Source organism: Pseudorasbora parva, chromosome 25, assembly GCF_024679245.1.
Source record: "Pseudorasbora parva isolate DD20220531a chromosome 25, ASM2467924v1, whole genome shotgun sequence".
Classification (NCBI taxonomy): Eukaryota; Metazoa; Chordata; class Actinopteri; order Cypriniformes; family Gobionidae; genus Pseudorasbora; species Pseudorasbora parva.
This window is the reverse complement of record NC_090196.1, coordinates 5,180,736-5,207,480: the sequence shown is the minus strand read 5'-3', so window position 1 is coordinate 5,207,480 and position 26,745 is coordinate 5,180,736. Positions and strand designations below refer to the sequence as shown.

The window sequence follows — 26,745 nt, the reverse complement described above, 5'->3', positions numbered from 1 at the left end:
CAGTATGATAAACTTTGACTTTTACCATGAAACGTTGGATTCAAAATGCAACAAATCGTATTAATTACACTTGAAATATTGTTAAAACTATACGGGATTTACCTGTGAAAACATTTTTAATAAAATAGCACCAAAAGAAAAATCACAAAAATAGGCAGATGTAAACAAAATGTGTTTGAGTATAGTAGTATTTGAGTATATCTTTGTGTTTCAGTATAGTGACACATTTGGGGAGAGGAACAATATTTTCCAAACCCTTCTGAAAACATAATTAACTGCATAATTACTAGAAATGTGTAATAACCTGCATGGGATACTACACAGTTTTCTGTTTTTGAAAGATGTTTCCATCTCTGACTGTTAACTAATTCTGTCGAATGGCCCATATCAATGGATTCAATTTAAACATCTTTATGTTTTATCATTAGAATTTGAAACTAATACATTTTTTATAAAAATAATGTATCACTTTAAATATATTTTTAAAGCTTTCAAACAAACAAAAGTTCTAGACAACCAAATTAATATTATTCACAGTTTAAACTCAAGCATATTCATGAAAATTGTCACAAAATCTCTTTTATGTTCAGTAAAAATTCATAAATACAAAGACATTTCCAAAGATTATCGAGCAATGGGGAAATATTGAAATGTCAAACAGGTAACAGTTCTTGCTTCATACGCTAAACGCTGCATACTTTCTCTATATAATTTAAAGCTCCTAAAGCTTTTTTATGATTATAATAAATTCCAAGAAAAGATTGTACACTTAAAATCAAAGCGACAAACATTTCAGTAGGATAATTAAAAGGCCTGTAAGGATAAGGCACATATTGAATCAAAAACTATGTGACTGGTCATCATTTTACATTCACATTTGATATGCTTAAGCTGAAATCTTTGATATTTCTCATGGTTTCCACATGTGCAGTAAATGCAGGTCCAGTGAGATGTGCAGGGCTCTGGTCGTCCTCGAGGAGCCTTAGAGTCTCGGACCGCTGCTGGATTTCCCCGAATCTGGAGTCTCGAACAGGTCTCGGACAATGATTTCACTCACTGCAGAGAGGAACAGGTGTTTAGAGGTCAATTACCAGTGTGTGAGATTATTCTGCATATTCCACCTGCATGGCACATAGCCTGACGTGGTCATACTCAACTCTATTGGTCAGACCTACAACCAATCAGAGCAACGGAGCGACGCATAACCGCGGGTCGTTTTCTATGTCCACGGGTTGAAGTAAAGCGACCTCAATTATAGACCCAGGAATGTGAATTTTAGCAGGCAACCTTGCCAAAATAACACATTTTACCCCCCAAACGCCCAGAGAAGCTGTTGTTTTGGGCTAGTAGTTGCCGCGTTTTGTTGTAAAAACTTGGCAACCCTGTCTGCACGCGCATTGGAATAAACGATCTTTGCCGGTGTTGTAAAAAAAATAATTTAAGGATACACTGAGTACATACCAACATGATCATCACTTCTGAGAGAAATAGTGCAGGTGATGCAGATACAAACAAGCTCTCCGTTTAGGATTCGAGTAAATATAACCCAAGCCCCTTTGATGACGTGATGATTACATTACTGTTGATCATCTGTCCGTCATCGTCTAAAGCCCGCCCTGATGATTTCATTGGTCTGAACAGTTTCTGTTCTGCATAATCACTCCTCTATCGTCATCAAGTCCAGACCGAACTGCCCAAGCTCAAAAGTTGTAAGCGGGGGGCTGAGTTCGGCTGCCATCTCGGCTGGCACATGCATAAATATGATTGTCCTTGTCCATCTGAGGGCAGTGTTGAGTATCTCTACCCCTGAGCTTGAGCTGACTGCGCTGTTAAACCACAGAGGCTCAGTTATTGAGCTCAAAGCCCAACTCAGCTAGTTCCTTCCTGAAACACAGACGGTTTCTTTGACAAAAAGCCATCCCAATAAACAAACAAATGTATTAATACACTTTAAACACACAAGTTTTTACAGCATGTCATTTATTACACATATGGAATAGGAAACAGAGTATACAGTGTGGGATATAAATATAGCTACGCCAAAGAAGGTGGATGTGTGCATTAGGATAAGAATCTGTTTGAGCGAAGAAGACAGACAACACACACACACACACTCTTACTTTCTCTCTCACTCTCTCTCTCTCTCTCTCTCACACACACACACACACACACACACACACACACACACACACACACACACACACACACACACACACACACACACACACACAATGAAGCCGGACAACAGCACTCACTCAACAGGGGTATTCCAGTCCACTGCACCTGTCCTGTCCAAACGCGGATAAGTGCTGAGAAATGGTAATGCTGGGCCAGGTAACAAAAATACTACACAGGTTCTGTCCCAGCAGGGTTTATTTAATTATAACATTATATATTTATCAAATGTAATTTTATATTTAATCTAAACCATGTTTTTAAATTAATTTATTTACAGATGAATCAGTTCATTTACATAATTTATTTTTGTAATTTTATTATACATTATAGTTCCATTTATTGTATTTTAGTGTTGTTTAATTTTTTTTAAGAAAAAACTATTATTTATATATATATATATATATATATATATATATATATATATATATATATATATATATATATATATATATATTATAAATAATAGTTTTTTCTTAAAATATACTTTTTTGTTTTGTTTTATATATATATATTTTTATATATATATGCACAGCGAGGAAAATAAGTATTTGAACAACCTGCTTAGTTCTCCCACATGGAAATCATGGAGGGGTCTGAAATTGTCATCGTAGGTGCATGTCCACAAAAAAATTCTAGAAATCACAATGTATGATTTTTTAACTATTTATTTGTATGATGCAGCTGCAAATAGGTATTTGAACACCTGACTATCAGCTAGAATTCTTCTGACAGTGAGAGACACACTAGAGACAAAATTGTACACCTCCACAAGGCTGGAAAGGGCTACGGGGAAACTGACAAGCAGCTTGGTGAAAAAAGGTCCACTGTTGGAGCAATCATTAGAAAATGGAAGAAGCTAAACATGACTGTCAGTCTCCCTCGGACTGGGGCTCCATGCAAGATCTCACCTCATGGGGTCTCAATGATCCTAAGAAAGGAGAGAAATCATTCCAGAACTACACGGGAGGAGCTAGTCAATGACCTGAAAAGAGCTGGGACCACCGTTTCCAAGGTTACTGTTGGTAATACACTAAGACGTCATGGTTTGAAATCATGCATGGCACGGAAGTTTCCCCTGCTTAAACCAGCACATGTCCAGGCCCGTCTTAAGTTTGCCAATGACCATTTGGATGATCCAGAGGAGGCATGGGATAAAGTCATGTGGTCAGATTAGACCAAATATAACTTTTTTGTCATAATTCCACTAAACGTGTTTGGAGGAAGAAGAATGATGAGTACCATCCCAAGAACACCATCCCTACTGTGAAACATGGGGGTGGTAGCATCATGCTTTGGGGGTGTTTTTCTGCACATGGGACAGGACGACTGCACTGTATTACCACTGTGTGATATTTTCCCCCATCTAGCGGAGTAAAGGTATATGACCATCCAGTGAATAATAGTTTCTGTTCCTCTCAATTCTGATTTCGTTTTAAATTCTACGGTGGCCGATTTAGTCCTAGATTAACATGGCAATCCCCCTCTTCACATTCGACACGGTGCCATTGAGTGTTAAAACGCGAAAGGCGAAGCTTGGATTTACGGGTATGTCCCTCTTTGGCTACTGTACTTTCAAGATGGAGGGGCAACATGGCGACCGCCATCCGAACCCCTCACCCGTATTCTCATGGCATTTTATAAACTTACGAGAATACTTTATTACTTGAAAGAAGTAAATATACATTAATAAGCACATATATTTTTGGAAGAACTAATTGTTTTTAGCTAAGAATAAACTAAAAAAGTTACACAGTGTAGCTTTAAGGAGAGGATGACCGGGGCCATGTATTGCGAGATTTTGGGGAACAAACCTCCTTCCCTCAGTTAGAGCATTGAAGATGGGTAGAGGCTGAGTCTTCCAACATGACAATGACCCGAAGCACACAGCCAGGATAATCAAGGGGTGTCTCTGTAAGAAGCATATCAAGGTTCTTGCATGGCCTATCCAGTCTCCAGACCTAAACTCAATAGAGAATCTTTGTAGGGAGCTCAAACTCCGTGTCAAACTCAGCAACAGGCCAGAAACCTGAGTGATCTAGAGAAGATTTGTGTGGAGGAGTGGGCCAAAATCCCTCCTGCAGTGTGCAAACCTGGTGAAAAACTACAGGAAATGTTTGACCTCTGTAATTGCAAACAAAGGCTACTGTGCCAAATATTAACATTGATTTTCTCAGGTGTTCAAATACTTATTTGCAGCTCTACCATACAAATAAATATTTAAAAAATCATACATTTGTGATTTCTGGATGTTTTTTTTATTATTATTTTGTCTCTTACGGTGGACATGCACCTACGATGACAATTTCAGACCCCTCCATGATTTCTAAGTGGAAGAAATAAAAAATAGCAGAGTGTTCCAATACTTATTTTCCTCACTGTATTATATATATATGTATGTATGTATGTATGTATGTATGTATATATGTATAAAATTCTCATTGTATAACACTTGCTGTTGTTAGGGTTTTTTAGGTTGTTCTTGCCACAATGTGTTTGTTGGGTGAAAACCTGTTCTTGTGTTGTGGAAAATGGCTTGTTTAGAGACAAGAAGTGTTTTGGTAGTTATAGTGCAAAACAGAGTGGGTCAGAACTGTGTGAAGAGCACTTAAAGATTGAGAAATAATTTGTGACAGTAAAAAATTTCAGAAAAATATAAATATATTTACACTATCTCACTCTGCTAGAACAACTGGATGTAAAAGCTCGAAGCTTAAAGGGAAAGTTCACCCAAAATACTAATCCATCAACTGTTTTAACATTCTTCAAAATATCTTCTTTTGTGTTCAGCAGAAGGGCAACATTCATGCAGGTCTGAAACAACTTGGGTGAACTATCCCTTTAATAAATAAATATACTCTACTCTATACTATCCACAGAAAAAAAGCAGCGTAAGGTATGAACACCTTCTTTAACAAAGGTGAAGTTCAACCAAAGCTATGCGTCTTCATCTTATAAGATGTTGCTGCCATTAGCCTGGAAGTATGCAAGACTGTCACAATGCAGTTGCGCAAAACTAGCGGTGGATTAGCCTTTATGGTATATTTAGCTCTTCCAGTGAGTCCATGCGATGCCAGTATCCTCTTTCCCACTGCACTGCGGGACTGCAGACTATAATTAGGCCCAAACCAAACAGGCTTCCAGACACTAGGGGTGGCAGCTGCTAGTTTTTCTTGAGAGTAAACAAAAAGCCCGGCTAGCATATGCCACAAAGTCAGTGCATATTTTTGCTAATAGCTTGGGGTGAGTTATTGACCCAGCATGAGACACGGTCAGAAGCGTGTATTACGTGTAAATAGATCAAATAGTCTGGGATAATCAGGTACACTGTCTGTACACTTGGTGTTGATGTGGACATGTAAATAAACTTATTTCTGGGTCTCTAAAGGACTCCTGATTTCTTAGCACAATGAAATCCTAAACGCACTCACACATACTGAGGGTCGGATTGACGAAACAGGACAAATTAGCGTAAGAGCGCAGAACCAAAAAGCGTAGATGGCAGTGGAAAGTTCTGCGAATAATCTACTGGAGACGTGCTAATTAAAAGCCGGTTAATTTCCATAATGACCAACACTTTTTAGTTTTTGTTGAATTTTGTTTCAACTTTAGGCGGTCAACAATGCTCCTTCAAAAACGCGAGGTGCAGCAGGCGGTTAAAAGGCAAGGTGCCCGGGGCGCAAAAACAGCACACGTAACACTCTCTGCTAACAGAAATCAATTATAAAAAGGTACCTTTCACTGCAAAAAAACACATTCTGTCTGATCGGGGCCCAAATCTTCCTTTTAGCAGAGGGACTACTGTTCTAGGCAACTAAAGCCCTATTTGGACGTGACAAGCTTTACAAGAGTAGATGGAGTAATGTAATTTTTTTACCACAGGACGCCTGTTAACCCAATGGCCAATTCGCACAGGAAAAGAAATTTCAGTTAAACTAGCAGAAGTGGGAAGAGTAATTCATTATTAAGTTGCTTCCTGTTATCACATACACAAACATACATAATCTATATATAACCTATAGCAGAGGTCTTCGACCCTGCTTCTGAAGACACACTGTCCTGCAAAGTTTATTTCCAACCTGCTTCAGCATACCTAACTGTAGATTTTCAACCAGTGATTCTGAAGAGCTTGATCAGCTTCACTTGTCTTTAATTAGCATGGAGCTGAACTCTGCAGGACAATGGGGCTGAATCTGAAATCGGCCCCTATTTGTAGTGGAGTCCGAAACCATAGTGGACGTTATTGAGTGCACTCATTCTATCCCACATTGCACCGCATTAACGAGTGTACAACCGATGTACACACAGCGACTGTCCGAACTCACTCACTCATTTTCAATAATTCCTTAAACTGAACTCTATAGTGAATGAGGGTATATGGGGCGATATATATATGGGCTGTCCAAATTAACATGTTAATAACATGTTCACGGAAATTAATTTTCCGCAAAGCGCATTTTCTCTTTTGAACCATGGCCGTAAAGGATGCAGCAGCAGACATTAATAGGGAAATAAAAGGGTTAACAATATCATTATTCTGAAACAAGTGCAGTTATAGCCTACATAAGCTACCCTATTTTCTGCTCAACTTTATTAGACTCCAGGTCGAAAGAAAAGTGTGTTTTTTCACTGAGCACATTCTCTGCAGTCGAGCGCGATGCACTGAAGCTCACTCTCGCTCGTGTTTGAGGTAATTCATTAACACCATCAATGCTTACAGTACGTGTTTAATTTAACTAAATACATTACGATCGGTTAAAACGAATACGCTCAATTTTTCAGTTTTTTATTTGTGTAAAAAGTTTGAAATATCCAATAAATTTCGTTCCACTTCATCACTGTGTCCCACTTGTTGTTGATTCTTCACAAAAAATTACAGTTTTAAATCTTTATGTTTGAAGCCTGAAATGTGGCAAAAGGTCGCAAAGTTCAAGGGGGCCGAAAGCCACTTTAATATAGTTCGCAAGGCACTGTGTAAAATAAGTTGCATATATATATACAGTCTTGTTCAAAATAATAGTAGTACAATGTGACTAACCAGAATAATCAAGGTTTTTAGTATATTTTTTATTGCTACGTGGCAAACAAGTTACCAGTAGGTTCAGTAGATTCTCAGAAAACAAATGAGACCCAGCATTCATGATATGCACGCTCTTAAGGCTGTGCAATTGGGCAATTAGTTGAAAGGGGTGTGTTCAAAAAAATAGCAGTGTCTACCTTTGACTGTACAAACTCAAAACTATTTTGTACAAACATTTTTTTTTCTGGGATTTAGCAATCCTGTGAATCACTAAACTAATATTTAGTTGTATGACCACAGTTTTTTAAAACTGCTTGACATCTGTGTGGCATGGAGTCAACCAACTTGTGGCACCTCTCAGCTGTTATTCCACTCCATGATTCTTTAACAACATTCCACAATTCATTCACATTTCTTGGTTTTGCTTCAGAAACAGCATTTTTGATATCACCCCACAAGTTCTCAATTGGATTAAGGTCTGGAGATTGGGCTGGCCACTCCATAACATTAATTTTGTTGGTTTGGAACCAAGACTTTGCCCGTTTACTAGTGTGTTTTGGGTCATTGTCTTGTTGAAACAACCGTTTCAAGGGCATGTCCTGTTCAGCATAGGGCAACATGACCTCTTCAAGTATTTTAACATATGCAAACTGATCCATGATCCCTGGTATGCGATAAATAGGCCCAACACCATAGTAGGAGAAACATGCCCATATCATGATGCTTGCACCTCCATGCTCCACTGTCTTCACTGTGTACTGTGGCTTGAATTCAGAGTTTGGGGGTCGTCTCACAAACTGCCTGTGGCCCTTGGACCCAAAAAGAACAATTTTACTCTCATCAGTCCACAAAATGTTCCTCCATTTCTCTTTAGGCCAGCTGATGTGTTCTTTGGCAAATTGTAACCTCTTCTGCACATGCCTTTTTTTTAACAGAGGGACTTTGCGGGGGATTCTTGAAAATAGATTAGCTTCACACAGACGTCTTCTAACTGTCACAGTACTTACAGGTAACTCCAGACTGTCTTTGATCATCCTGGAGGTGATCATTGGCTGAGCCTTTGCCATTCTGGTTATTCTTCTATCCATTTTGATGGTTGTCTTCCGTTTTCTTCCACGTCTCTCTGGTTTTGCTCTCCATTTTAAGGCATTGGAGATCATTTTAGCTGAACAGCCTATCCTTTTTTGCACCTCTTAATAGGTTTTCCCCTCTCTAATCAACTTTTTAATCAAAGTACGCTGTTCTTCTGAACAATGTCTTGAACGACCCATTTTCCTCAGCTTTCAAATGCATGTTCAACAAGTGTTGGCTTCATCCTTAAATAGGGGCCACCTGATTCACACCTGTTTCTTCACAAAATTGATGACCTCAGTGATTTAATGCCACACTGCTATTTTTTTGAACACACCCCTTTCAACTAATTCAACTAATTGCCCAATTGCACAGCCTTAAGAGCGTGCATATCATGAATGCTGGGTCTCATTTGTTTTCTGAGAATCTACTGAACCTACTGGTAACTTGTTTGCCACGTAGCAATAAAAAATATACGAAAAACCTTGATTATTTTGATTAGTCACATTGTACTGCTATTATTTTGAACAAGACTGTATATATATATATATATATATATATATATATATATATATATATATATATATATATATATATATATATATATATATATATATATATATATATATATATATATATATGCAACTTATTTCAATATCGTGATCATATCGTATACCTTGATAAAATCTTCAGCAATTAATCACAACATGAAAAATTTATTTTGGCAGTTAAGCTTTCAAAGGCATGAACTGAAAACATGCCAGACTGAACATGCGCTGAGAATCTATGTGGACGCGTTTACCTCAGCTCTCATCACGAGCTCATCCATGACTGTCAATATATCTGACTCCTGCAGCGTTTTGGGATGTGAGACTCCCTCAGCGGCAAAATCACATATTGAACAGACACGTTCAGTTTTTAATTGTAGTGTCTGTTCTCTAACTAAACTGATTTTATGAAAATTAACGTGGTCACGGTGAGAAAGTGATCAGTGATTCAGTAATCTAGTAGCGTGGCTTTGGGAGTGGCCTCGTAGGGCAGCGAAGCATTCTGGGAATTGTTGTCTTTCATCCTCATGAGAAAAATACATTTTCTGTCTTTTCTCAGTCTAGAAAGCACTAAATTAAAAAAATAATTTCACATTCCTACTACATTAATGTTGGTCCAGTTTAAATACAGATTCATCTTCCCAGCACTGAAGTACTCCTTTAAGTAAATAAACTGTTAAGTCTCGTGGCTATATCTATGAAACAGTTTTGGGGAATCCCAATTTAGCTTCAAAATGAGAAACAGGTCAAAATAAATTTCTGTGGTAAATAACACTGTAACTTAACTTCATAAATTTAAAACTGTTCTCCTTGGAGTCTTACCATCATCAAGAGTGATATCCTGTAGGCCTATGGACTGAAAGGCCAGCTCTTTCTCTTCCTCTGGTTCCTGCTTAATGTCAGGGCTTTCTCCACCTTGTGGTAAACTGTAACTTTTGCTGGACTCCTGAAGAGATGTACCTAAAGGTTGAGGGTCCATCCTGGTCTCTCTGATAGACGGTGAGTTAGAAGGCACTTTGGCAAGAGTAGGCTGCTGGGAAAGAGGGAGCACCTGGGAAGAGGAGGACTGCGGGAGTTGCACTGGATCCACAGCGTGCAGCCCGGATGTATCCACACTTGGGCTACTTAGAACAGACGTACTGGCCACTGAGATACAGCCAAGGTTGTGGAGCTTATGAGTGTGTTCAGAAGGTATGCCTTGGTCTCCTTTACCTAGTTTAGATCTTGATTGCTCTGCAGAGATTTGGGATGACTTGCAGCCTTGCAGTGAGCCCCCAACCACTTGAAGACTAGGATGGCCTTTGTAAGACAGATCCTGTTGAGGTTTTTGGTACAAAGAGTTGTTGAAATCCACCAATGAGGGGTAGAACATAAGGTCTGCTACAGCATTAAGGCTTCTGTCTGCCGGATGAGAGCGGCTCAGATGCAAAGGATCTGGAGGCGAGTAACAGAGATGGGTTGAAGATGGAGCACAGACTGGCCCTTCAGTCAGCAGCCACTGCTCAAGAGGCTGGACCTGATCTGAAGCAACTGAGTCCCCAGTGGTGATGAGACCTGTTGGCGAGGTGCTAGGATGCTGGCCGTTGGTGTTAAGGTCCGGCCCTATGCCAAACTCCTGCTTCACCTGCACTGCTGGGAAGGAAGGGTGTTGAACACATTACAGATTAGCTTTGTGAACATTTCATTTCTCAAAAAATTTGAAAATTGCTAAATTATCTTGTCAGGTTGAGGCATAAATTTAGTCCAGTTGTAAAGTAATCTAAGGCCCTGGTATTAAGATGCGTTTTGTTTGATCAGACCACAGGCAGACGCGGGAGAGACTTCTGTTTACACCTGGTGTTTTAATCCATCTCCTTTGTCAGCTTTCAACCACTTCTGTCCTGATTTCTTCAAGGAGAGGGTCTACGGGTCACAACAGGCACTGTGTGAAATTTGCAGATGACACTGTTATAGTGAGCCTTTTGAAGAATGATGAGGATGGGCATGGCCCTGTAGTTGATGATTTTATTGCGTGGTGTGACAACTTTTATCTGTCTATCAACGTTTCCAAGACAAAGGACATGATTATTGATTTTCGTAGATTACAGCACAATGGTTCAGAAACTGTTATTCAGAATATGAATGTTGAGACAGTAGATGAATATAAATATTTAGGAACCATCATTGACAGCAAACTAACTTTTGAGAGCAATACAGTTGCTGCTTGTAAAAGGGCCCAACAGAGACTTTTTTTCTTGAGGAAGATGAAATCATTTAGTGTATGTAAGACTCTGATGACTTTGTTTTACCAATGTTTTATTCAATCAGTTTTGACTTTTTGTATTGTGGTATGGTACAGTGGCCTTTCAATGACCAATAAGCATAAGCTAGCTAGGTTGGTAAATGTTGCCTCTAAGGTGGTTGGGGTACAGCTACCACAGCTGCAACATATATATGATAAACGGATACGGGGTGTCTCCATTGTTGTGTTGTGTTGATGTGTGTCCCGTGTTGTGTTATAATGTTGTTGGCATCTGGTAGTGCTCTTGTCCAGCTTTTTTTGTGGATATCCTGCTGCATACTAAATTTCCTTTCTAAGGATAAATAAAGTGAAACTTGTGAAACTTGTGAACTTGTGGGTGGATGTTAGAAATCAGGAATGGTGAGAGAACACTGTGCTTGGTACATTTTCCGTTTTTTTCTACAGCTGACAAATCTAAATCCCATCAGGCTAGCACGCTTCCCTCTCTGAACTCGGTCTCGACTCGGTGTCGACCCTCTCTGAACTCGGTCTCGACTCGGTGTCAACCCTCTCTGAACTCGGTCTCGACTTGGACTCGACCCTCTCTGATCTCGGTGTCGACTCTCTCTGAACTCGGTCTCGACCCTCTCTGAACTCGGTCTCGACTCGGTGTCGACCCTCTCTGAACTCGGTCTCGACCCTCTCTGAACTCGGTCTCGACTCGGTGTCGACCCTCTCTGAACTCGGTCTCGACTTGGACTCGACCCTCTCTGAACTCGATGTCGACCCTCTTTTTGAACTCGGTCTCGACTTGGACTCGACGCTCTCTGAACTCGGTCTCGACTCGGACTCGACCCTCTCTGAACTCGGTCTCGACTCGGACTCGACCCTCTCCGAACTCGGTCTTGACTCGGACTCGACTCTCTCCGAACTTGGTCTCGACCTAGGACTCGACCATCTCTGAACTCGGTCTCGACTCGGACTCAACCCTCTCTGAACTCGGTCTCGACCCTCTCTGAACACGGTCTCGACTCGGACTCGAATGATCAGGTCTCGACTACAACACCGGACCCTGTCAACTAGTCTCTCCCCTCTGAAAGCCTCATTCACTTCACTCTCCCTCTGTCCAGATGAAAATGTTACCGAATGTATTGGATATGACTAAAAAGGCGGTATTATTCAATGCAGACAAGTAATTTGGCAGTCATAATGAAGACAGTCATGCGAATGTGAGCTCAGGATCTGGTGTTCTCAGCGCCTTCAAAATTAATGTCTGTGGCGCTGTCAAAATAAAGAAGTGCTGCTCACCTGGGGGAACTTTTAGTTCTCAGGGAACCAACCTGGTGAACATTTCCTACGTTCATAGAACTACCCAGTGCAAAAGCCTATGTGCAGTACATTTTTATCACAGTGTTAAGAAATTGTCTTTTTTACAAGTTACCAAGCTGCTGCAATGCACACTTCAGGACATCCATTAAATCAGAGTTTAGTTCGAGACACCTGGGCCGTGTTTCTGCCTGGTATTAGGATTTTAGGTGATCTGATCACAAGTCATCGGCCGATAATGTTGCTGCCTGGTATTAACATGCATTTAAAATGCATCTTCTGTAAAAATTATTCAGATTTGAGGAAGTAAAGAGAAAAGGCATAGAAGGGAATGCAAGTAAATTAACATTATAAGGAGAACAGCTGCACTTTCCATTGTAAATTATGTGTTTTTGTTCAACAGTGAATTTTGAATCACTGGTTTTAGTGTGTTCTCTCACAACACTTTCTACTACCAATGCGATGTGGTCACACGTGTTTTTGACTACTTCTGCATGTGGTCAGTGATTAGATCACAAAAGGTTTTAGACACGAATGTTCCTAGAGACTGTTGAATGAGCCACTACCTTGTTGAATCGGTCTATTTTAGACTGGCTCTTTGATATATTAATCGGACAGCCTCTTGCTGTCTAACTGGCAGTTCTTGCCACCAAAGTGGACAAGACTTGCTGAAGAAAGACTATTACCTGAACGATAGGTGAAGAACTGAGAGGCACTTCTCTTCCTTTTGCCATTGCTGACATAGAACTGCACCTGGGTGGAGGAAGCCGTGTTTTTTTTTGAAGGCCTGCGCTCATGCTCTCACATCTATTTTACGCTTTGTCCACCTGACATCCGCCTAGTGATCGCGTTTTCCAAAAAGTCACATTGCTGCTGCATTATGTGTCGTGTCTCACTCTCAACTATTATTTTAATATATTTACTGTTTACAAAGTAGGACAAAAGTGTCAAAGAGAAATCCAAACCTTGTTTAAATAATAAAAAAATGAGCATCTCCCCCAAAAATGTCTAACAGAAGACCGCCCACCCTCTCTCCCTCCAGCACACTTCTCAAACACAGACATAAAAATCCATATTAAACCCTAATATTTGTTATTTTTTTGCCTCATATCAGACAAATCTCACGCCAGCTCACTTTGGTCTTGACTCGGACTCGACCCTCTCCGTACTCGGTCTCGACTCGGACTCGACCCTCTCTAAACTCCGTCTTGACTGGGACTCCACCCTCTCTGAACTCAGTCTTGACTCGGACTCGACCGTCTCTAAACTCCGTCTTGACTGGGACTCAACCCTCTCTGAACTCAGTCTTGACTCTGACTCAACCCTCTTTGAACTCAGTCTTGACTCGGACTCGACCGTCTCTAAACTCCGTCTTGACTGGGACTCAACCCTCTCTGAACTCAGTCTTGACTCGGACTCGACCCTCTCCGAACTCGGTCTCGACCCTCTCTAAACTCCGTCTTGACTGGGACTCAACCGTCTCTGAACTCACTCTTGACTCGGACTCGACCCTCTCTGAACTCAGTCTTGACTCTGACTCAAACCTCTCTGAAATCAGTCTTGACTCGGACTCGACCGTCTCTAAACTCCGTCTTGACTGGGACTCAACCCTCTCTGAACTCATTCTTGACTCGGACTCGACCCTCTCTAAACTCCGTCTTGACTGGGACTCAACCCTCTCTGAACTCAGTCTTGACTCGGACTCGACCCTCTCTGAACTCAGTCTTGACTCTGACTCAACCCTCTCTGAACTCAGTCTTGACTCGGACTCGACCGTCTCTAAACTCCGTCTTGACTGGGACTCAACCCTCTCTGAACTCAGTCTTGACTCGGACTCGACCCTCTCCGAACTCGGTCTCGACCCTCTCTAAACTCCGTCTTGACTGGGACTCAACCGTCTCTGAACTCACTCTTGACTCGGACTCGCCCCGCTCTGAACTCAGTCTTGACTCGGACTCGACCCTCTCTAAACTCCGTCTTGACTCGGACTCGACCCTCTCTGAACTCAGTCTTGACTCGGACTCGACCCTCTCTAAACTCCGTCTTGACTGGGACTCAACCCTCTCTGAACTCACTCTTGACTCGGACTCGACCCTCTCTGAACTCAGTCTTGACTCGGACTCGACCCTCTCTAAACTCCGTCTTGACTGGGACTCAACCCTCTCTGAACTCAGTCTTGACTCGGGACTCGACCCTCTCTGAACTCACTCTTGACTGGGACTCAACCCTCTCTGAACTCAGTCTTGACTCGGACTCGACCCTCTCTAAACTCCGTCTTGACTGGGACTCAACCCTCTCTGAACTCAGTCTTGACTCGGGACTCGACCCTCTCCAAACTCGGTCTCGACCCTCTCTAAACTCCGTCTTGACTGGGACTCAACCCTCTCTGAACTCAGTCTTGACTCGGGACTCGACCCTCTCCAAACTGTGCAGAACATTTTTATCACAGTCTTTTTTACAAGTTACCAAGCTGCTACAATGCACACTTCAACACATATATTAAATCAGAGTTTTGTTCGAGACACTTGGGCTGTGTTTCTGCCTGGTATTAGGATTTTAGGTGATCCGATCACAAGTCATCGGCCGATAATGTTTCTGCCTGGTATTAACATGCATTTCAAATGCATCTTCTGTAAAAATTATTCAGATTTGAGGAAGTAAAGAGAAAAGGCATAGAAGGGAATGCAAGTAAATTAACATTATAAGGAGAACAGCTGCACTTTCCATTGTAAATTGTGTTTTTGTTCAACAGTGAATTTTGAATCACTGGTTTTAGTGTTCTCTCACAACACTTTCTACTACCAATGCGATGTGGTCACACGTGTTTTTGACTACTTCTGCATGTGGTCAGTGATTAGATCACAAAAGGTTTTAGACACGAATGTTCCTAGAGACTGTTGAATGAGCCACTACCTTGTTGAATCGGTCTATTTTAGACTGGCTCTTTGATATATTAATCGGACAGCCTCTTGCTGTCTAACTGGCAGTTCTTGCCACCAAAGTGGAAAAGACTTGCTGAAGAAAGACTATTACCTGAACGATAGGTAAAGAACTGAGAGGCACTTCTCTTCCTTTTGCCATTGCTGACATAGAACTGCACCTGGGTGGAGGAAGCTGTGGTTTTCTTGTAGTACGGAGGAATCTTTACCACTATGCTTGTCTAAACAGGAATGGGAACACACAAGAACTTCAGACACCTGTAATTATAGATATCAATGGGATATATGGTATGCATATGTTACACACAACATGATATGTTTTACAACAAAATCAATAACTTATTCTGCTTACATTTTGACTCTTCTCTTGTAAAGCCCTAACATCGACTTCCCATTGTGTTTTACCATCTGGAATGGAAAAAAAAAATACAATACGATAGGCTCTTTTGCCATTACATAAACTGTCATCCAAAATGTATTGCAAGGCTACTGATCTAAAACAGCTCATAATTAGAGACTTACTGTGAGAATACTGTTGTTATTGCAATAGATGATTTGACTTACCAGAGCCCTTTTCTAGAAAAACAACTATGGATTCTGGACTGATGTTTTGGCCTGTTATAAGCATCTCTTCTCCTCCAGTCACAGAACCGCAGACAGGACTAAAGCTCTCGACTTGAGGAAGTTCCTGAGCTAAGCGTTGAGCTAACCAACAGAAAAAGACAATCGCTTAACATTTTCCAATACAAAAACTAGATTGTTCTGGCTTTTAGGCAACGTGTTTTCTAAAACGTGTTGACTAAAAAGTCAACAATTTTAGATATTTAAAGTTTTCCTTAAATGTAGAATATTCCTCTTATAAGGAAGTGGATTTTTGTCCATTGCTTACATGTAAATACAATTTTGATCCAACAAATGCTCTCTAGAATGATATTTCTCCACCAATATCAGTTGACTCAGACATGCAATAACTAGCATATAATGTTTAACGTATTCAACACATTTCTAGGTAATTTTACATCCACAGAATAAAACTTACAGCATTCTATCGGCACGGATGCCACCTGCAGCGACAGCACTTTGCCGTTGTGTTGAGGGATATGAACACGGAACACAGCACGCACACGCGTGTTCTTACGCCCGATATCCGTCTCTCCCTTACGCAACTCAATGTCTGAGTTTCGAAGCTTCATGATCCCAGCACAGTCAATGCTTTCAAAAAGAGATGATAGAAGGCATCCATCAAAGATCAAAGTCAGTTAAATTCTGTTTATTTTAATAATATTGGAGATTAGTTAAATGAAACCAAAGAGTGACATAAATGGTGCTATTTGCTGACAGTGGCTCAAAAGCAACACTAATTGGCCATACATCACATTTAAAGGGGTCCTACTATGCTTTTCCACCTTTAGTTAGTGTGTAATGTTGCTGTTTGAGCATAAAAACCTTTCTGCAAGGTTACAAAGCTCAAAGTCCACTCCAAAGCGAGATGGTTTTATTTAACACAGTCCACTTTTCAAGAACTACAACGAACCGCTCGTTTGGACTACAACATGTTTTATCCGGATCTTGTGAAGTCATAATATTCCTCCTTTAAATAATCCCTGCCCACAGAATATGCAAAAAAGGTGTCGATTACTGAAGGTGTCGATTACTACTTATATTATAACCATAGTTTTCTGACAAAATTCACGATTAAATGGTGTATAACAATGCATCTAAAGCGTCTAAGAAAATTGAAAAAAGAAACCATCCCACGCTGAAACGTCCAGCTTGCATAGCACATGGATGAAATCCGTTCTGCATGATCCTTTAGTTTGTTAACATTATTATTATCATTGTCTAAATCAGGCTTGAATTGGTTTGCAAGTGATGCTATCAATGAAAATTAGCCCATGATTTGCTCATCCTCAAGCCATCCTAGGTGTATATGACATTTTTCTTTCAAATAAATACAATCAGAGTATCAATATTTATCCAAGAATCCAAATATCCATAAATTTATAAAGTAAAATATGTAGCTTCTACCAGACCGCCTTCTGTATTTAATTTACGAAGAAAGTGTAACCTCTCGCATACAGAAGCTAGATATTTTACTTTATAACATCTTAAAAGGTTAGTTCACCCAAAAATTTAAATTCTCTCATTAATTACTTACCCTGATGTTGTTCGACACCCGTAAGACCTCCGTTCATCTTCAGACAGAGATGAAGATATTAGTGTGTAAATCCGATGGCTCAGAAAGGCCTTCATTGACACCAATATCATTTCCTCTCTCAAGACCCATAAAGACGTCGCTACAAAGCCCATCTCACTACAGCGGCTCTACAATCATTTATGAAGACACGAGAATAGTTTTCATGCGCAAAAAAGAAAAAAAGAAATACAGACTTATATAGTGATGGCCTATTTTAAAACAAAGCTTTGAACCATCATGAATCAGTGTATCGATTCATGAGTCGGATCGCCTGAATCGCCAGATCGTCAAACTGCTGAAATCACGTGACATTGGCGATCCGAATTATGATTTGATACGCTGATTCATAACGGTTTGAATCTTTGTTTTGAAATCGACCCATCACTATATAAGTCATTATTTAGGTTTTTTTTGCACGCAAAAACTATTCTCGTCTCTTCATTAAATGATTGAAGAGCCGCTGTAGTGAGATGGGCTTTGTAGCGACGTCTTTAGTGCCTTTATGGGTCTTGAGAGAGGAAATGACATTGGTGTCAATGAAGGCCTTTCTGAGCCATCGGATTTCAACACTAATATCTTCATCTGTGTGTGAAGATGAACAGAGGTCTTGTGGGTGTCGAACGACAAGAGGGTAAGTAATTATTGACAGAATTTTCTTATTCTGAAATGTATTCATAGTCAGCCATGATTCACTTGTTAATTTATCTGGGATAGTAAAAAGATGTTTTCTACACTAACAAGCCAGCTCCCATGAGACAATCGATTATAGCTTTAATTAGGGTCCTGACATAAACTAAAGTTTGAGTGTAAATCATTTTAAACATATTTTATTAAAAGTACTATTCATTCCTGATGGGTAAAATTGAATAAAAACTGTGAGTGCTCTTCTGTTCTGAGTATCACATAGTTTCCATACAGAGCTGCCATCTTCTTGACCTAAACTATCAGCCATGTCAATATATCATTTATGCAAAAAACCTCTCTTTACAACGCGTGAAGGGCAGGGTGAATGTAAATCAGAGGTTTGTTTGACAGGTACCTGGCACACATGTTGTTTTCAGGAAGGAGAGGAATTTCAAGAACTTTGGTGCTGGATATCACTATCTCTTGACTCGGAGTCGCTACAGTTTTGCCAGTAATCCTGTGCACTTGATAGAATGGGTGTGGCCTGATGTAACGCTCATCCGCTGTCCCAATGAACATCTGCAGGCTGACGGGCTTTTCGTTATACCCTATTAGCTACAGATGCGAGAACAAAACAATATGAGTAAACATGCAGCTGGTTATTCCAAATACATGATATGTGCCTATGCATCACCCATCATCCAAAGTGTTCAAAGTAGCTCATATCAGCGACATTCAAAAAATTGTGCTGACTAACTTTCCTTTTCTAGTTTTCAAAGCTAAGACCATCTGTTCATCTAATAGCAGGAATGGTTGCCCATTTGTGTCATTGGTAACTAGGGTAAACAAACCGGCCAACACATGTAACATTAGCTTGTACCCTGTTAAAAATACCACACGCTGACTGGATCAAATGGATCAGTCTTCATAAGAATGACTGATATTTATCACATGAATCACATTTATCTTAGTTTCTTTTATAGGCAAATGCAATCATTAAAGTTATATTTGTATAAATAATTAAATACATCCAAAGAATAATCTGGTATTTTGTCTTTTTTTCCACTAGAGCAGGTGTCAGATGAGCAACAAACCTTGAGGTATGGAACCCATTCTCAGTTTACCAGAATAATGAAAACAACTGCTGTGCAAGTTCAGTGAGCTGTTCAAATTGTGCACAATACAGTTTATGTTTTAAGCAAAAACAACACAGAACAAGTAGGCAATGATGGATATACTACTCCATCAATAATTAACCACAATCAATAAATCACATGTAAATATTTCCATTTATAATTCACAAGTGGCAACAAAAATGACTGGGAGGTTTTTTTTCCCCATCTGGCATTTTTCAGACAAACGGACAACTAGGCCCAAAACACAAACCATTGTCAGAAACCGTCAACTATGGGGGAATTTATAAAAGGCTAATCTGAGATCTGGTGTAAAATCTGACCTTTACAACAGGGTGTCTTCCGCAGTCTGATTTAATGGCCCCTCGGCTGCCCTCCGTCTCATAATGGGCTCTGTGGTGAGGTTTAGGTTGGATCTCGATCTTTAACTCACAGTGGCCACACTGACTGGGCAGAGGACACTCCAGTGGAGGTAAAGATGTGGACCTGAGCAAGAAATAAAGAACAGCAATGGCTGTAACAAACATAGCTGTTGTTTCTGGGAATTGGCCAATGAAACTGAACACCCATTGTTATAACTCTAACAGGTTCATAAATGATGGACGAACAAGGCTAAATATCTATTATGTAGCTGACACTTGTTCAAAACCCAAGGTTGAAAAATCAAGTCCTATACATACATGCAATTTACCTGTATAAGGGAGTAGTATTGACTTGCTTGGGTTTAGCCCAAGGGAAGTGTGTTGGAACGGCTAAGAAATGTTCCACTATATCCTCTTTCCTTAAAATGGGCAGGGACACGGCTATGCCTGAGTTTAGTGATGGATTAGCAAGACCTTGTTCTTGAAGACCTGAGTCGTTATGTCCAGTCAACAGAGACACTTGATCCTGGTTGTGGTTGGTCTGATACGTTCTTCTTGTTTTGGACGGGACGTCCACCTCTAGTGGAAGGGGCTGGTAGGAGGCAAACATGGCACCGCCCATCCACGTCTCCTCAGTGACACTCCCACGAGGAGAGTGAGATGGTGTTACGTTGGGGGAAAGGTGAGGGGACGCCGAACCAGGAATGACCTCTGCACTGGAATGTCGCCTTTTTCCACAGGGCGAGGTGGGCCGAGAGGAGGGCCGTGAGGATGAGGAGTGTGGACGGGGACTGAGCCACGTTTCCTCAGTGACGCTGGTGCGGGGTGACTGATACGGGGACAACGACTGGGCGAATTGCGGATGTTGCTGATGATGTTGCTGGTAACGATACCAAGAGTCGTCTCCATACGCAGCCATGCATCCAGGAGAACCGAAGGGGGACACGAGCGGAGACACCTGAGGAGACGCCTGGGGAGAGGTAAGGGGCGATGGCAGAGGAGACGTCAAAGGTGACATCAGAGGAGACGCAAGCCGGACTCGAGCGGCCGCCTCATTCAGCTCTGCCTCCACATCATCGTAGATGTGCGAGAAGGATTCACAGGATGAGGCGTCGGACAACCAGCTGCGGGACGACAAACTGCTGCAGGGGCTGGGACACAGTGAGGACGTGTCCCTATAGGAGCCATCCAATGGCAGGAAGAGCTGGTCCCTTGATAGAGACCCGGCACCGGCTTCCCCACAAGCACCTGCCAACTGCTCCAATTGGTGGGTGCCCAGGTCCTGGTGGCAACTGGCTGGGATAGAAGTGATTTGGATGCTTGGACAGTCAAATATCCTGCTGGGAGAATCCATGGGTTGGATGGAGCCAGGTTGAGGGGTGCCATAAGGCTGGTTTGTACAGATGTCCTGCTGTTCTGTAGGATGGTGGGGGCCAGAAGGAAAGAGAGGGTAGGAATTGCCGTCATCATCCAATCTAGATTCTAGAGTAACAGGAAAAAGGTTGAAGGGTTAGTTTGCCCAAAAATGAAATTTATGTCATTAAGGACTCACCCTAATGTTGTTCATTGTTCTCTTCCGGGATTTTTTTCAATCCTCAAATAAAGATTTGAACGGTTATGAATCAGCGTATTGATTCATGATTCGGATAGCCAATGTCACGTGATTTCAGCAGTTTGACTCGCGAATCATGAATCAATACGCTGATTCATAACCGTTCGAATCTTTATTTGGGGATTGAAAACTACGCATGTGTTCTGACGTAGATCCCGGAAATGCTGCGCTGGGTTTACTATGGATACAGCATTAAAGATTGACAAGGAAGCGAATACAATTTTTAATAAAGTTAAATTACGACTTTGTTAAACATTTTATTCACTTCCATGTCAATCTCCAGTGCTGCTCATGTAGTAAACCCAGTGCAGCACTTCCGGGGTCTACGTTTGTTTTTTGCACACAAAAAGTATTCTCGTCGCTTCATAACATTAAGGTTGAGCCAATAGAATCATATGGACTTTTTCAATGATGTCTTTACTGTTTTTCTGGTCCTTGAAAGTTGAAATGACGTTGCTGCCAATGGCTGGATCAGAAACCTCTCGGATTTCATCAGAAATATCTTCATTTGTGTTCAGAAGATGGACAGGTCTTATGTCTTTGTGGACCATTAATGCCACCCCAAACAAGTTACTCAAGTTACCCCACTATCTTCCTCCCTCCCCTCCGAACATATGCGAAACTGAAAGCGCCAATCAAGCACAAACATGAAATGTGCATACCCGGGTTGGTTGTTTTCCCCTAAAAATGCATAGTTGAACCAACGTGAAACCCCCAACTGGAATGACTTGAAAGTCTGGTAGTGTGTGATCCTCAGCCTTTTAGTCAGTGTATGATGTCTACTTCCTAACGTTTTAAAACTGGCTCAAATTTGAAAAGTCCCGTAGTGTATTCCAACCTTTACAAAAATATTTTTTTTCTACTTTTGAGAAATCAAAAACCAACAACAACAACAAAAAGCAAGAAAAACATGGTGGGACATGATTTTGTCCATTAGTAACAACTTTTATTTCCTTTGGACTAAAATGGCTCATCTTTACTTTAGCACACCATAGTGACTGTAGAGGAAATAAGAACCCAACTCCAGTCATTTGGCGCAAAAGAAAACACACTATGGGAGACTGGCATTTATAGAAGCTAGGTTTCACCACTGAAAAATAATAAAAAAAGAATTTCAAGATGTTTTCTCGCAATTGTGAAGAAAAAAGTCAGAATTGAGAGATAAAAACATTCGACATTTGTTTTTATTCCATGGCAAAACAACCTTACATAAACTTCCTTGGAACCAAATGACTGGCCATCAAGTTAACCTACCTTTATTAGTCCATCAATGCAAACATTTTTTTTTTTTTTGGTATAATTTAAGGTCATTGATTTCCTTAGAAATGAGAAATACATAAATACTGTATTAGGTTTTAGGTCAGTGATGTCCTGCAGCATAATGTACCAATTGCTAACAAACCAAACCCACCCAAAGAAATGTTTTCAAAGAGTGTGGAGAAATCTCCAACAGGCCACATAGGTTGCACACTTCGGCATACTGTGTGTGCTTAAGCAAATGCATTCTGAGAGATGCTCTTCTGGCTCATGCACACACACACAAGCAAACTGACCGCTGTCAGAAGTGCGACAGCAGCTAACCATAAATATCACACTCTGATCCACGAGCTAGGGATGCTGTCACAGTCACACTGATAAGACTATCTGTCAACCATAATGCACTTACACACCCACATCACACTCAAATGTTCAGCAATAAAAAATACAAAGGTGGAAATTAGAAGTGAATATAATCATGTTATCAGCAAGGTTGGAGAAAGATCAGTGGACAGTATAACTTGCATTAACAACAATAGTAGCTTACAGTAATAAGTACAGTAACGTCCACATTGTTATTAATATTGCTTAATAATAATGGTAATTCGTACTATTATATTATTTGTCTACTATCTAAGACAATTATCAAAAAAAGAAAAGAAAAAAGTGTTACAGAGCTTCCATGTTTTTAAGATGCTTCGAATGATTAGGCTTTGACCTTCCTCTTTAAGCGCTTCAGCTACACTTGATGTTGAAATAAGGAAGTGACTTTTAGTATTTTGAAGCAGAGTTTCATACACTCCTGACACACAGATACAAACATGGCCACTTCTGTAAAACATTTTTAGCCGCAAATAGAGCCGCGACGCCACTACGTCGCTCCCATTATAACCGCGCGCGCTTGCACGCACTTCATTGATATAGTCGGGAGCGTTGAAATCGTCGCGTGCACTGAACGTACTGTACGAACCTGTGTGGCCCAACTGATGAGTGTAACTGCTCTCCCCAAATATCAGCCTGAAGTCCAGTTCCTCGCTGTAGTTCGCAGTCATCGCATTCGAGACCTCGGCTCTACTTTCTGTTAAATTACATAAACAAACAAGCACATGCGCGCGCAAACGCCACTAGAACTCTCCAACTTTCTCCAAGCGTCACTTTGTTTGACAAAACAGAGATGGTGTCAGCGCGAAAACCCGGAACACACGCTGCAAAATGTCCTTTCCTCCCCTCTCAGAAGTTGGTCAGATCGACCCTGTGATGTTTCTTCACGGACTTTGTAGATTTCCTGCTGTTTTTTAATAATCCCATGCTGGGTTTTGCGTCGATCTAAAGTCTCGCGCGCACGCAGAAGTTACAAGTTACATTTTACGCTGCGACTCCAGACGTGACGTCACGACATTTGACAGACTGCAAACAGTCGAAAAGGAAACACGCGCGCACACACGCTCGCGCGCGGCCACATTTGCAAACAGCAACAATGAAACAAAGTGAGCGAGAGCTTGAGTTGGAGAGAGAGAGAGAGAGAGAGAGAGAGAGAGAGAGAGAGAGAGAGAGAAGGCAGAAATGCACACAGAATATAACAGTTAGTCATCGTAAGAAATACCATGGTAACCGCAGTTTCCGCTTAAATAATGGTTATTACTGTAAAATTACCAACACAAAATAATATGAATCAAAGAAAACCTTATAAGAATATATTATTTGAATAGTAGCAACTTAATGTACAATTTCATTGACTTTAGAATCTATAATTATGGTTACAGGTGTTATTTTTACCGTACAGAGTGATATTAACATGTTCTTAGATAGGATACTATAAGATAGTATACTGTAGGATTAAGGTGTGTTGTGTGTAATTACGCATTATTTACTATACTAAAGCACGCTGGAACATATGACCTATTATTTTTATTATTTTACCTAATATTAAGTAACTACATGTATTATAGGGTTATTTACATGTAATTATTAGTGCTGTCAAATCATTTAATCACGTGTGTGTACAGTGTATAATTATAAAAATGCACTCATTCATGTATATTTTTAAGAAGTATTTGCAGTATATACTGTACATATATTTATAGAAATGATATTATATATACATTTAAACAGGGTTTCTGCAGGTTTTATTAAGTTAAATTTAAGCCATTTTTAAGACCAAATAAGGAACAAATTAAGGGGAACATAACATGTCAATGTGTTCTCTAAATGTCTAAGAGAAGCACACAATGAGATTTATTAGTGAAAATATTAAAAATTAAATAAAAAATAGCTTAAAGTTTGAGAAGAAATTGTTTTTATAATTAAAAAAAACACCAATACAATTAAACTATTTTAAAAGCAAGTATCCACTGGCAGATATTTGTTCTGGTTTAAGCATAAACTCACTTAATTTTGTTCAATTTCTCAAAGATTTCTTCATTTTGCATTTTAAGTAAATGTATCTTCATTTAAGGATGTGTAGATATTTGTAGTGGAAAACAAATCACAGATATGCTGTCCATTTATTTTGGAATGAAATGTAGGGCCCTGGATGAAATCTTTTCATGAAATCTTTTGTTTGTTTTAATTTTTCTGGGCTCCGTTTTATCGGTTCAGTAAAATGTTATTAGTCAAAACGCGTGTATAATTAATTGAAATCATTTAACTGCAATTTATCAAAAGTTTAACAAAAACGTTTTTAGTTTTATTTATCCAATTCAGTCTTTTACTTTTACTCCATTTTTATGAATGGATTCTGCGGTCTGTGTTTTCTGGTCCTTTTAATGCCATGATATTGAAGTGAAGACTTTCTATTTCAATTGAAGATATTTTTAAGGCCTTAAATAGTGTAAGGTCAAATTAAGACTTGCGGAAACCCTGAACAATACAACATAATCTTAAATATACATGCATGTGTGTGTGCATTTATATAAACAATTATACACAGCACACACACACTTTATGTTTGTGATTAATCGATTTGACTGCACTAGTAATAACAATAAATTATACATTATTATAGTAAATACATACAACATATGTAAACAATGACACTGTAAAACATAGCATTTCCTAATTTGGATAGTAGAAGCTGTTAGTATGGAAGACGGAAGACTAAACAAAAATAAAACGAGTAATCTCTCACAATTCTGATTTTATATAACGCAGAATTCTGAGATTAAATTATTTTTTTATTCAGTGGCAGAAACTGGCTTTAATGATTATTTATTTAAAGGGGTGATGAATTGACAAATCAACTTTCCCTTGAGCTTTTGATCTATAAAAGGTCATGGAAATATAAGAATATCCTCTAAGTTTCAGAGCTGAAAACTTCTTTGTTAGTAAAAGAAAAGCTTTTATAGACACCAGGCTCAGCAAACGATCGCGAGCTTCATCCTTGCGTCATCGGCTGACGAAACACACACCTCTACAGCACGTCTAATCCAGTAGCCTCGCCCACCGACTCATGGAGCTGATCGGCTCACAGCCAGCAGCAATAAACATGTGGAAGAAGATAACAAGAGATTGTGGAAGAACACAGTCGCTGCATAAGCTTCCTTTTGATCCTAATATTAGGAGGAATGTGTGATACTTCATTTATTTTTAATGAAGTTCCAGCTGACGTGGGGAAGAACGTTTGTGTGTTCGCTTCATTTCACTGCGGAATCGTTTGTAAACAAATCTCAAGTGCTAGATTTGGAGACACAATGTTGTGCCTTCTATATTGGATCCGACTAGCCTGGATGCCAGCCGAACTTAGCCCCGCCCACAACATTTTTAGGTCGAGCAGTTCGGTCCGGCATCGCTCCATAGAGGAGTAATTATCCCCGAACAGAAACTGTTCAGACCAATGAAATCATCAGGGCGGGCTTTAGGCGATGACGGACAGATGATCAACAGTAACGTAATCATCACGTCATCAAAGGGGCTTGGATTATATTTGTTCAAATCCTAAACGGAGAGCTTGTTTGTATCTGCGTTCACCTTCACAATTTCTCTCAGAAATGATGATCATGTTGGGTAAGTGCTCTGGGTATCATTAAATTCTGTTATTTTTTTACAACACCGGCAAAGATCGTTTATTCCAGCGCGCGTGCAGACAGGGTTGCCAAGTTTTTACAACAAAACCTGCCAACTACTAGCCCTAAACAACAGCTTCTCGGGGGGTTCTCCGGGGGAAAAATGGTGTTCGGGGGTAATGTGTGTTATTTTGGCAATGTTGCCAGCTAAAATTCGCACTCATGGGTCTATATATCACATAATAGTCGCTTCAACCCG

General features: G+C 40.2%; 1 protein-coding gene across 1 annotated transcript; it reads right to left on the bottom strand.

The window, feature by feature from the left end:
* Window positions 1-85: 85 nt before the first annotated feature.
* Window positions 86-23,830, bottom strand: nfatc3b (nuclear factor of activated T cells 3b). Its single transcript, XM_067436249.1, has 10 exons — window positions 23,456-23,830; window positions 19,946-21,098; window positions 19,578-19,740; window positions 18,537-18,736; window positions 16,340-16,512; window positions 15,865-16,005; window positions 15,653-15,708; window positions 15,395-15,521; window positions 9,637-10,443; window positions 86-1,056 (listed from the first exon to the last, which is right to left on the bottom strand). Exons 1-10 carry the CDS (start codon window positions 23,535-23,537, stop codon window positions 983-985), a joined length of 2,976 nt encoding a protein of 991 aa, XP_067292350.1. The 5' UTR covers window positions 23,538-23,830; the 3' UTR covers window positions 86-982.
* Between the last annotated feature and the right edge of the window lie 2,915 nt (window positions 23,831-26,745).